Source organism: Canis lupus, chromosome 20 (assembly GCF_003254725.2).
Source record: "Canis lupus dingo isolate Sandy chromosome 20, ASM325472v2, whole genome shotgun sequence".
Lineage (NCBI taxonomy): Eukaryota > Metazoa > Chordata > Mammalia > Carnivora > Canidae > Canis > Canis lupus.
The window spans coordinates 54,207,050-54,219,572 of record NC_064262.1 but is presented as its reverse complement, the minus strand read 5'-3'; the positions used below and the strand labels follow the sequence as shown (position 1 = coordinate 54,219,572).

At 58.2% G+C, this 12,523-nt stretch overlaps 1 protein-coding gene across 5 annotated transcripts in view; it reads left to right on the top strand.

The window, feature by feature from the left end:
* Positions 1–11,091, top strand: part of LOC112666363 (long-chain-fatty-acid--CoA ligase ACSBG2-like) — a 151,759-nt gene extending 140,668 nt beyond the window's left edge. For all 5 annotated transcript variants that reach the window (XM_049098171.1, XM_025457186.3, XM_025457184.3 and 2 more), the window contains 9 exons: positions 2,332–2,412; positions 2,524–2,673; positions 2,787–2,963; positions 5,231–5,412; positions 5,514–5,747; positions 9,148–9,365; positions 9,632–9,771; positions 10,192–10,438; positions 10,757–11,091. In XM_049098171.1, the coding sequence (XP_048954128.1) occupies positions 2,332–2,412; positions 2,524–2,673; positions 2,787–2,963; positions 5,231–5,412; positions 5,514–5,747; positions 9,148–9,365; positions 9,632–9,771; positions 10,192–10,438; positions 10,757–10,845 (1,518 nt within the window). In that variant the 3' untranslated portion in view covers positions 10,846–11,091. The remainder of the gene's footprint in view (positions 1–2,331; positions 2,413–2,523; positions 2,674–2,786; positions 2,964–5,230; positions 5,413–5,513; positions 5,748–9,147; positions 9,366–9,631; positions 9,772–10,191; positions 10,439–10,756) is intronic.
* Positions 11,092–12,523: the final 1,432 nt, after the last annotated feature.

Sequence of the window (12,523 nt, the reverse complement as noted above, 5' to 3'; positions counted from 1 at the left end):
TCCACACCCTAATCCCCCGGAACCTGTGATCCTGGCACCTCCTGTGGCCAAAGGGATTTCGCTGATGGGATTAAGATTAAGGCCCTTCAGCCCGGAGATGATCCTGGATTATCTGGGTGGCTCCCCTATAATCACGAGAGCCCTTCAAAGCACAGAATTTTCTCTGGCTGGAGACAGGAAAGATAAGGCTGAAGAAAGCAGAGGGATTCAGAGCCGGAGAGGAACTCCAACCCCTCACCCCCACTCCCACCCCCGCTTAGGCTTTGAAAATGCAGGAAGAGACGAGAAACCAAGGAGTATGGTGGCCCCAGAAGCTGAGGAGGGCCCCAGAGCCAGCCAGCAAGGAGACAGGCGGACCGCAGGCCTGTACCTACAGGGAACTGAATTCTTCCAACAACCTAAAGGCGCCAGTTCCCAGATGAACGATCCTGCCACCGAGCCTCGAGGAGGAACCCAGCCTTCCCACACCTTGATTCTGGGATTACCAGATTCTGAGCAGAGACCCCAAGACCCGCCCCCCCCCCCCCCCCCACCGCCCAGGCCGCCTCAATACGTGGTACCTTAGAGTATCCCAGCTGGTCTGGGAAATCAGGGCAATCTGCCTTCCAAACGTGTCCAGGACCCCTTGACATCAAAAGGAAAATACAGGGGACGCCTGGGTGGCTTAGCCATTGAGTGTCCGCCTTCGGCCCAGGGCGTGATCCCGGGGTCCTGGGATCGAGTCCTGCATCAGGCTCCGCACAGGGAGCTGCTTCTCCCTCTGCCTGTGTCTCTACCTCTCTGTGTCTCTCATGAACAAACAAATAAAAGATCTTTAAAAATATATATATTTATATTTTTTATTTATATATAAATATAAATATATATAAATAAAAATACATTTATAAAATATAAATTTTTAAAAATATATTTATATATAATATAAATTTATATATAATATATAAGTATATATTTATATATCTATATATTTATATATTTTATATATATATATAAAAAATACTCTCCTTTTTTTAAAAAAAGAATTATTTAGGGGCACCTGGGGGCTCAGCAGTTGAGCATCTGCCTTTGGCCCAGGTCATGATCCCGGGGTCCTGGATCAAGTCCTGCATTGGGCTCCCTGCATGGAGCTGGCTTCTCCCTCTGCCTGTGTCTCTGCCTGTCTCTCTCTGTCTCTGTCTCTCATGAATAGATAAATTAAATATTAAAAAAAAAAAACACAGCAATGACGACAGAAACCCAGTTCAGAAATGGGCCAAGGACTTAAGACATTTCTCCAGAGAAGAAACAGGAATGGCCAACAAGCCCAGAAGAAGATGCTCAACGTCCAAGTCATCCAGGAAGTGGGGAGAGAAGCACCAGGGAGAAGCCACTTCGCACCCACGGAGACGGCTGTTATCAGAAATGCAGGTGACAAGTGCTGGAGGTGACAAGTGCTGGAGAGGATGTGAAGCCCCCGAAGCCCTCGTGCACGGGTGGCCGCTGTGGGAGACAGTCTGGCAGCTCCTCGGAAAGTCAACCGTAGGACTGTCATATGACCCAGCGATTCCACCCCGAGGTCATTACCCAAGAGGATGGAAAACGCAAACTTGTACACAAACTTTCACAGCAGCGCAGTCATGGGAACCGCCCAGCCGTCCACTGGCCACGGAACAGTAAACTGTGGCCCATCCACACGCTGGGCTGTTACTCGGCGACAAAAGGAGGGAAGCGCTGACCCACGCTCTGACGTGGATAGACCTCAAAACCGTGATGCTGGGGACCCCCGGGTGGCTCAGCAGTTTGGCGCCTGCCTTCGGCACAGGGCATGACCCGGGGCCCTGGGATCGAGTCCCGCAGGGAGCCTGCTTCTCCCTCTGCCTGTGTCTCTGCCTCTCTCTTTCTCTCTCTCTGTGTCTCTCATGAATAAATAATTAAATCTTTAAAAAAAAAAAAAAAAAACCCGTGATGCTCAGCAAAAGAAGACAAACACAAAATGCCACGTAATGTACGATTCTAATCATATGAAATATCCGGAATAGGCAGATCTGTAGAGACAGGGAGGATTGATTCATGGTCGCCAGGGGCTGGAGGACGGAGGCATGAAGTTACCAATGATGGGCACTGGGTATCCCTTCGGGGAGACGGAATGTTCTGAACTGGAGGTGACGGTCGCATAACGTTGAACGTACTAAATACTGCTCGACTGTCCACTTTGAGATGGTTAAACTGGTAAATTCGTGTGCGTTTTTCGTAAGAAGAAAATTGGGGGGTGCCCTTTCCGTCCGCATGGGGCGTGCTGGGGAAACGGGCTCGGGGCTCCCCCGCGCCCACGAGCCCTGCGGTCTGTGGCAGATCCAGGGCTACTTGAAACACCTCAAGGCCATCGTCCAGTACAAGGAGGAGATCCGGACCCGGCTGCAGAACCTGTACTCCGTACGTGCCACCGGGAGGGCAGGCTGGGGGGCCGCGGCAGGGGCTGAGGTCTTGGACTCGAGGGCCCCCCCACCCATCACTGTGAGCCCCCCACCCGCCGCCTCCCCGCAGTGGAGAGGGTTCCTGGACCTGGCGGATGGCATCTCGGAAGACACGCTGGACCGAGTCATCGACTCCCAGAAGCCCAACCAGTGCTGCACCCTGGTCTACAGCCTGTCAGTCACGGGCCCCCCGAAGGCCATGATGCTCAGCCACGACAATGTGAGTGTCCCATGGGGGGGCAGGCTGGGGCTCCGGGGGTCGCGGGGACGGAGGAGGGCTCCTGGGGGTGGAGAAGGGAATGGCCCGCGGGTGACGGCTCAGGTTCCTCCCAGATCACCTGGACCACGGTGGCCACCGCCCAGAGCCTGTCTTACAAGTGCCCCCCGGAGGAGCAGGAGGTCCTGGTGAGCTACCTCCCTCTCAGCTACATGTCGGCCCAGCTCTTCGACATGTGGATCTCCATCTTCGTCGCCGGAGCCCTCTACTTCGCCCAGCCCGACGCTCTGAGGGTGAGTCCCCTGCCGCGGTGGGTGCAGGCCAGGCGGGGGAGGCTGCGGGGACAGGGGCCACTCTCCGTGGGGTGCTCGGCCCATAACTGGAACCCCCGCCCTGCCCCCGTCCCCCCACACGAGCTGCACGACTTCGGTCCTTGCCCTCTCTGGGCCTCGGTCTCCCCATCTGCGAAGTGAAGGGGCGGCAGCAGGCATGAGCTAGTGTCGTGGGGGATGGGAAGCCTGCATCCGCCACCTCCCACGAGGCAAAAATCGGAGAGGTAGGAAGCTTAACCAAGCCATTAAAAGAGCATGTGAAAAAATAAAAATTAAATTAAATTAAATTAAATTAAATTAAATTATAAATAAATAAATAAATAAATAAATAAATAAATAAATAAATAAATAAATAAAAAGCATGTGAGTGGAAACAACCCGGGTGCCCATCCACAGAGAAATGGAGAAATAAATGCGTTCCACCCATACAATAGAGTATGATCCAGCCTTAGGAAGGAAGGGACCCCGACACCTGCCCCCATGTGGATGGACCCTCAGGACACCGGGTTCAGGGAGGGGACCCAGACACAGAAGGACACAGAGACAGAGAGGAGGTGGTGGGAGCCAGGGGTGGGGCAGGGGGTGGGGGTCCGTGCTTCCTGGGGACGGGGTCTCCGTGTAGGGACATGGAAGGTTCTGGAGACGGATGGTGGGGGTGGGTGCAGGGCAGGGTGAGTGTGCTTCGTGCCGCTGAGCCGTGCCGTTAAAATGATTATTTGGTGGTGTGTGCATTTTACTGCAATAAGACAAAACAAAAAAGCACACGAGGTCACTGACCTACATCCTGAAACATCGATCACAGTTGTGTTGACTCCGAATGCAGAAAATCACACGTTTCCCATCAAGACAGGGAGGAGGGAACAGCTCTGAGCAGAGGCGGCTGCAGACTTGTGCTGCGCAGGGGACAGGCAGCGAGTGACCGAGGCCTCCCTGGGCCGAGGGGCAAAACTGAGGCTCATCACAGAGGTCCCCAGGGGAAGGACAATTGTCTGCAGCTTGCTCGTTGCGAACCTGGAAAACGTTACTGACGCGAAAGCTTCAGTTTCGTATTTTTGCGTGTCACGAGATATTCTCCTTAGAACTCTTTAAAGGCCTTGTATTGATTTATTTTTTTGATTTTCTTTCTTTCTTTCTTTCTTTCTTTCTTTCTTTCTTTCTTTCTTTCTTTCTTTCTTTCTTTCTTTCTGAGAGTGGATGAATGACAGTAGGAGCAGGGAGGAGAGGCGGAAGCAGGCTCCCCGTTGAGCAGGGGGCCCAACCTGGGGCTCGATCCCAGGACCCCGGGATCATGACCCGAGCCGAAGGCAGACGCTTAACCACCTGAGCCACCCCGGCGCCCCTTTAAAGACCTTTTAATAATGTGAGAGCCAGGGACGCCCGGGGGGCTCAGTGGTTGAGCGCCTGATTTCGGCCCAGGGCGTGGTCCTGGGGTCCCGGGATCGAGTCCCGGGTCGGGCTCCCTACATGGAGCCTGCTTCTCTCTCGGCTTATGTCTCTGCCTCTGTCTCTCTCTTGAATAAATGGATAAAATCTTAAAAAAAAAAAAAAAAAAAAAAAAGAGTGAGAGCCAGCTCCCTGGGCCTTGGGGCCATCCTTGGCCCTCGCTGCCCTGGCGGGTGGAACGGGCGGCTCCGTGGGCACCAGGGGGCTCAGCGCAGCTTCAGTCCCGACTTGGGCCTCCAGCCTGCCTTGCTGGCATGTCGGCTGCGGCTGCTGAGGAATCTTTCTTGGTGACTGATAAGATGTGGAAAGAGTGACAAAACCGGAGTTTGTCCCCCACATGCGTCCTGTTCTCTCCCGCCGTCCCTCCCTGTCTCTTTGTCTCCTCGTGTCTCTCTCCCTCCATCTCTCTCTCTTTTTTTCTCCCTCCATCTCTTAATCTCTGCGTGTCTCTGGGCTCCCTATCTCCGTACCCTCCGCTCCTGTCCTTTGTCCACCCACCCCTTGCCCCAGACTGAGAGTTCCGGGAGAGGGTGGACAGGACCCCAGAAGTCGCCAACAGTGTGACTGAATCTCTCGTGCGCTGAGCCACGTGGAGGAGGACACGGCTCCTGTGTGTCCCCTCATGGGGGTTGGGAGCAGTGGGTCGTTGCCACCCCCTCTGAGCTCTGGCGGCGGTGGTGACCGGCTGCCGGCCCTGGGGGTGGGGGCCCGGGGTCGGGGGGGCAGGCAGGGCCCGGGGCCGCCGAGGCAGGGTCAGCCGGGTGCCCACGTGCCGTGCACTGCAGGGCTCCCTGGTCGACACGCTGCAGGAGGTGAAGCCCACCACGTTCCACGGCGTCCCCTGGGTCTGGGACAGATTGCTTGACAGCCTCAAGACCAACCAGCTCGCCTCGAGCCCATTCCGGAGGAGGATAGACAAGTGGGCCATGTGGCTGGGCCTCAGGACAAACAAAAGGCGGATATTGGGGTGAGGCTGGGTCTCGGGGCTGCCCATGGCGGGGTCCCTGCCCGAGGGGCCGGCCCAGAGTCCCCAGGCCCATCTCCGCGACCCCGTGTCTGTTCCTCAAGGCAGCTCCATCCGCCGCTGTGCTTCAGCCTGGCCAAGAAGCTGACCTTCAACCAAGCCAGGAAGTCCCTGGGCCTGCATCACTGCCGGCAGTTCTTCAACTTGGGCCTGGGGCTCCCCAGAGCGACCATGGATTACTTCCTCAGCCTCAACATGCCCATCTTCGAGCTGTATGGCTTGTCCGAGAGCACGGGCATCCACACGCTCTCCAGGCAGCAGGACTTCCGGCTGCTGAGGTGGGTCTTGGTGGAGGGATGGGCAGACGGGGGGCAGGGTTGTAGGGAGGGGGGATGGCCAGGGCTGACCTTGAACCCCTGCTCCTTGGCCGGGTGCACGTGGTCACCCTACTCCGTTCTTCCCCCACCACGGAAGGCATATCCCAACGAGGGAAAGCAAGTGAACCCGCGTGGAGGGGGGACCGGAGGCCCTTCCGATTCATTTTTTAATTTGCAAACTGTTTTTACTAATGGCCGATAATTTCGGACACCCTGGCCCCTCGGGGGAGAGCACATTCACAGCTGCGGAGACATTACCCTCAAACTTAGCCACTTGGTACAACAAACAGGAGTTCCTGGTCTCTGTGGGTCAGGAGTTTGGGAGCTGCTCCTGCGGCTGCACGGTCCTGGCTGCACACCTGGTCCAAGGTGTGGGCCGGGGCGGCCTCATCCGAAAGCTCAACCAGGGCTGGAGGAGCCACTTAGAGGCGGGCTTCCTCCAAAGCTGCAAGCAAGAGGCCTCTCAGGTCCTTGGGGCATTTTTTTTTTTTAAGATTTTATTTATTTATTCATTCATGAAACACACACACAGAGAGGCAGAGACACGGACAGAGGGAGAAGCAGGCTCCCTGCAGGGAGCCCAAGGCGGGACTTGATCCCGGGACCCTGGGATCATGCCTAGAGCCAAAGGCAGGTGCTCACCCGCTGAGCCACCCAGGCGTCCGCCCTCCTGGCTTTCAGCAGGAGGCTTTGCTTCTTGGCTACACCAACCCATCCATAGAGCCACTTGGGGGTCCCCCGCCATGGCTGACGGCCCCCCCCAATACAGGAGACCCCAGGGAAGCCACACTCTCCTTTAGGACTAGGATGGCCAGATTCAGCAAATAAAAATACAGGACACCCAGGGAATTTGAATTGCAAACAACCTTTTTTTTTTTTCTTAAGCATAAGTACATCCCTTGCAATAGGTGGGATATACTTACACTAATACAAAGATTTGTCATTGGAATATAACCAGGCATCTTATGTTTGATCTGACAACCCAATTATGACCTAACCTCAGAAGTGACACTATATTATTTCTGCCACATCTGAGGGGTCAGGCCGTCCAGCCCTGCTATTGCAGCCACCGATCCACTGATTTATACCTTAGTTCAGCCCCTCCCCCATTTCCCAGGAGACTTAGCATGTTGAATAAAAAAGGACAAAACAGGGGACTTGGATGCATCAGGGCCCTTTTGGTGTGCTGGCTCTCTCTCCTGCCCTCAGTCTTCTTAACCTGGGGCTCACCTCTCCGCTGACGACCCCGGGGTGACCATTTTCAAAGATAAAGCCAGACACCACTCAGAGCTCTGATTTTATCCACAACTGCTCCTGCAGTGAGAAGGGCCCAGAGTGACCCGACCTCCCCTTCGGTTTGGGTCGAGGGGTCGGGGCGGCCTCAAGGGGTCTGCGGGGGTAGGGGCGGCGGTAGGGGCCTGGGCGGCCTGGGAAGTGGCAGTTACGCAGAGCGGGAAGGCGGGAGCTTCACCAACCGAGCCCATCGGGGCCTGTAGGCTGGAGCTTCTCCGTGTTTGTGGCAGGAGGTGGAGGCCAGAGCACGCTGCCCTCCGTGGGGGGAGGAGGGCCCAGGCCTCCCAAAAGCACAGGAGGAGAGAGCCAGTTACCTCCCTGGATGTTCCCTTCGCAAGAGAGGAGCCGGTGCCGGGTGGTAGGTTTGCATCTCAAGGGCCAGAGAAAGGACTCATCCGCAAGCCTGCTAAAGTAGAGAGTAACCGGGCAGTTCAGGGGGCAGCTGGGAAAGTCCCCGGCAGCTTGGAGCTCTCCCAGGCAGGGGTGTCAGGGGGCCCCAGCCACCCGGGGAGGCGGCCCAAGCGTGCCGAAATGCTGACGTGTTCCCAAGTGTCTCTGTGGGAGTGGATGAAAGGCTTTGCGTTCAGAGCCTGCGGTTCTCGAGACCCGGGCCAGGGGCTAGCGAGAGCAGGCCCAGCGTTTGGTCAGGGAGACGCCCGCGTCGCCGTCCTTAGAGCGCCTTGGCTTTGGGGGGACGGGAGCGACTTTCAGCAGAGACCGGATGGAGAGCCAGGCACAAGGCACGGCGTCTCCTGAACCCCCAAACCCAGGGAGGCAAGGGCAGAGGGTGGACGGGCATGGAGGCTGAAGAGAGGACAGGGGACTCGGCCAGAGCTCTGGGCCGCCTGGGTGGCGGTATGTGGAGCGGCCAGCCCACGGCTCCGCGATGCTCTTCTGGGGAGCCCGCTCGACGCGGGTGGAGTGGACACTGCGACGCCTGCGGGTGGTGCCCATCGCTGGGGTTAGAGCAGGGAGCCGGCCGGCAGGAAGCCCTGCCACTCGGAGCAGCCCTGGATGCTTCCAGAATAAGACAGCGGGGAAGCCTCTCGATTTTCCATTCTTCGTTGGGGACTTTGCTCGTTGCGGGAGCGTCTGACCGTGAACGAGGGGCTGGGCATCGGCTCTCACGGAGTGGGTCTCAGTTCCCGGCTGTTGTTGACAGAGCATCACAGGCCAGGGGCTTTAAAAAAGAAAATTAAATTAAAAAACGCACAGAGCTTTAGTCTCAGTTCTGGAGGCTGCGAGATCAAGGTGTCCCTGACTCGGCCGTGGGCGGCAGGGCCTCTTCCCGGCTCGTGGCGGCCGGCCGGCTTCTCTCCGTGTCTGCACGCCGGGGAGGGACAGCAAGCCCCCTCTGGCACCTCCTCCTAAAGGACATCAGCCCCACCACGAAGTTCCCTCTCTTGGGACCTCACCCAAACCCAACCACCTCCAGATACCATCCCATTGGGGCTCAGGGATTTTTTTGGGGGGAGTGACCCAGTTCAGTGCATGCAGGTTGCGTCCTGGGTGTGGGCCAGGCTGGCGCTGAGGCCCTGCCCTGAGCCTCCAGACAGCCCGGGGAGAAAGCAGGCAAGGCCCCGGGGTGGGGTCCAGGTGCCTGGCTGGGAACCTCCAGCTGTGAGAGGTGAAGCTCCAGCCCGCTCCCCCGCAACCCCCCCAACCAACCCCCCTGGGGGGGGTGTCAAGGAAACACGCCGGGGGAGGACGCGTGTGAGATACCTCATCCTTGCCTGGGTTATACGGTTTCCTCTCCTGCCCAGGCACCTTCCATGGCAACCAGCTGCACCGAAAGGTGTCTTGAGTTTATCTGCCTCTTGCCTTGTCCCCTCTGCTCACCTGTGGGCTCCCTGCCAGCTTGGCTCCAGGTCAGGGCGGGCCGAGCCTTCCCTCAGCCTGGGGGAGCACACCCCCTTCCCCTTCTGCAGATCTGCAGGGCTCTGGAAGGCCTAGGATCTGAGCAGTCGGGTGCCTGGGGGAGAAGGAGCACGGAGAGGGGGCGCCCCTATGCCAGGGGGCATCTGTACCCGGAGTGTCTGTGACACCCCTTCCCTGTCACTGTCCCCAGCTGCGGGAAGTCCCTCCCTAGCACCCACACCAAGATGCAGAGAGAAGACGAGGAGGGCATTGGGGACATCCACATCTGGGGCCGGAACGTCTTCATGGGGTATCTCAACGACGAGGAGAACACCCAGGAGAAGATTGATGTCCACGGCTGGCTGCACACGGGGGACCTGGGGTTTTTGGACACCGACGAATTCCTCTACATCATGGGCAACGCCAGAGGTGAGCCAGACAGGGCTGCCAGGTGCTGCCTCCGACCAGGCCCCACAGGGCTGCTGTGGACAGTGGTGCAGGTTGCACACAGCACAATGACGGGGGTGGACTAAAGTCCTGCTTGGAGGAGGGCCAGGGAGGTGGGGGGGACGCCCTTGGTGCGCCTGGGCTCTGTCTCTGTCGTTTCTGAACACCAAGGGGTGGTCCGGGCTCCAGGAGAGTGGAAGTGATATGGCTTTTCAGGACCGCAGTCCCGCTCCCTTTCCCCAACGCAGACATCATCACCCTCAGTTCGGGGGAGAGGATCAACCCGAACCCCATCGAGGCGCGGGTGAAGAGGCACATTCCCATCGTGCGCTACGTGGTGGTGGTGGGTCAGGACGCGCCCTACCTGTGCGCCCTGCTCACGCTGAAGGTACCTCACGGCTGGCCTGGAGCCTCGTGGCCGCCCCGGGGCGGGGGGGGCGGGTGCTGCCGGCCGGGTTTCAGGACAGGAAGCCAAGCCCAGGGACGGGCCGGGCCCCTGGGGGAGAGGCTCCTGGCCTGTCTCTAGAGAAATGCAGCTGGACCGGAGCCCGGCCCTCCCAGCCCCTTGGACGCGGGGACGTGTAGGGCGACTGTCCCCAGGCTGGGCCTGTTTTCTCATTTGCGCCATGGCGGGGGTGGGGGGTGGGGGGGGGAATGAGGGATGGGGGGATGAGGACCTGGCCCTTCTGCGGGGGAGGGTCGAGAAGACAGTGACCCGGGAGGGCGAGCCCCAGCCTGGGGAGCTGGGCTTGGGAGTGGGCGCGGGGACAGTCTGCCAGCTGCCAGCCCTGTTGCCCCCCAATGTCAGTGCCAAGTCAACATGGACACGGGGGAGCCCCGGAACGCGCTGACCAGTGAGGCGGTGGCTTTCTGCCGGCACCTCAGGAGCCAGGCCACCAGGCTGTCGGACATCGTTTACGACGGAGACCCAGTGGTGCTGGAGTTCATCAGTCAGGGGATCGACGCCGCCAACGCGGAGGTCAGCTCAGACAGCGCCAAGATCGTCAAGTGGACCATCCTCGAGACGGACTTCTCTGTGGCTGGAGGGGAGCTGGGTGAGCTGGGGCGGGCGGGGGGGGGGGGGGGCGGGGCAGCCTGCACCCAAGCCCCTGGCCAGCTGGGATCCCAGCACCCCCGAGGAATGTGGCAGGTCCTAGCGCAGGATGGAGAGTCTCAGGGCGCTCTGGGAGGGGCCTATTGTATCTCCTCCTTGGGCCCCCCCATCCAAGCCGCCCTCTGTTCCGGCACCGGGCGCCCCCCCTGCACCCTTAGGACGGATCAGACCCACTAACATCTCATCCTGTGGTGAGGGGGGCCCCTGCGGGGGAGTGGGGATGAGAGGAGGCCCCGCCTTGGACCTGATTCTCTTACAGGGGCCACCACCAAACTGAAGAGGGCCATGGTGGCCAAGATCTACCAAACTGAAATTGAGAGATTTTACAAGGAGGACGAGGAGTCCTAGCAGCCAGGAGAGGCCCCGGGGTTCCTGCTTGGTCACGGGGCTTTGATCCCCCTCCCTCCATCCCCCTATCTGGGATGATTGGGGATGATCGGGATGATCGGAGGATGGAGGAGCTGATTGTAGAGGGAGGGAAGCTGCTCTGAGTGCCAAGTGCCCATCGGGTGGTTTTAACTAAAATGCCCCCCCTCTATGGGGCAGTGTTTTAGATTTAAAGGTAAAAGGGTAATAAAATGTGGTTTTGCTAAAGCAGTGGTTCTTACCCAGTTGACCCTGCACCCCCCAGGACACATGTGGTGATGTCTGGGGGCAGTTTTGGTTGTCCCCACTAAGGCAGGCAGGTGCTACTGGCAGCTGGTGGGGGGAGGCCAGAGATGCTGCTCAGCACCCCACAGGGAGCCAGCAGCACTTCCCACACCAGGAAAAACTGCCCGGCCACAAAATGGCAATGGTGCCGAGGGGGCTGAGGGGTTTCATTCTGCAGGCTCTGGGAAAGTAAAAAACGGAGCTGATGATACTCATAGGCTTCTTCAGTTTGAAAACTATAGACACGCTAACGGCGCAGGCACGTCCCCCTCCCCGGCTGTTTGGGGGCACGCGGAGACGATGGCTGGGGGTTCTCTGGGAACCCACCTACATGCCAGCTAGGACACATTTTTTTTTTTTTTTTGAATTAAAATGAAAACAAAAATGTTAACGGGAAACTTCAGAACGAGATAAAGGGAATGTTCTAGAACTCGAGCTGATGAGGTTATGTGGGAAAGCAAACACGCACGCGCATCTGGGGACATTCTAAAAAGGGGACGATAATTAACAAAGGGGGGGGACTGGTTCTACCGGATAATAAAGAAATTACAAAGCAGCAGTAATTGAAAGCTCAACGATGGGCATCAGTAATAGATGTGCAGAGGAGAGGAGCCCGGCACAGAAAAAAAAAACACATGTGTGCAGGAGTTGAGTGGCCTTTCACATAAGTGGGGGAAGCACTGTATGGTGACAGTGGCCGTAACTGCGGACGGAGCACCTCAGGCGGCGATGGGGGAACCAGGGCTGGGCCCTGCCTCTCCGTAGGGTGGCCTCCAGACAGAGCAAACCGAAAGGTGAGAAGAAGGGAGAGAAAGACAAACTGCTGGAAGCAGCCGGGAGGGAAGTTGTGAAACGCAGGTGGTCCTCGGCAAGGGCGGGGGGGGGGGGGGGGGGGGGGGGGGGGGGGCAAGGGCCTGATAGAGACACAAGGCTTCCGCGTGGTGAGGGACGCTGTGCACAACACACCGAGGGCCACGTCGCATGCTCCACGAGGAGCCCCTAGAAAGGTGGGGGAGGCCAGAGCAGGGCTGGAGGGGTGAGGCGAGCTGGACGTCGGTGCAAGGACTTGAGATGAGCTCTCAGGGGTCCTGAGGGCAACGTGTGCAGGCGTGCCCGCCGTGCGCCGTCTGGGAGGGAGCGCGGTCGGGCCGCCGGCGGATGATGGCCCCCAGGGACACAGGAGCAAGTGGGCCCGGAGAGCAGGCAGGATCGAGGATCCCGCCCAGGGTGCCCGGGCCCTTGGAGCCTTCAGATTTGTCCTGAGCCTTCATCGTGAAAACAGAAATTTAAAGTGTTATGATTTGGGAATAGTCGAGGCAGAAAGGTTCTGCGTGGGTGAAAGAAACCAAGCACTCAAATGTATGGAAACGGTTTT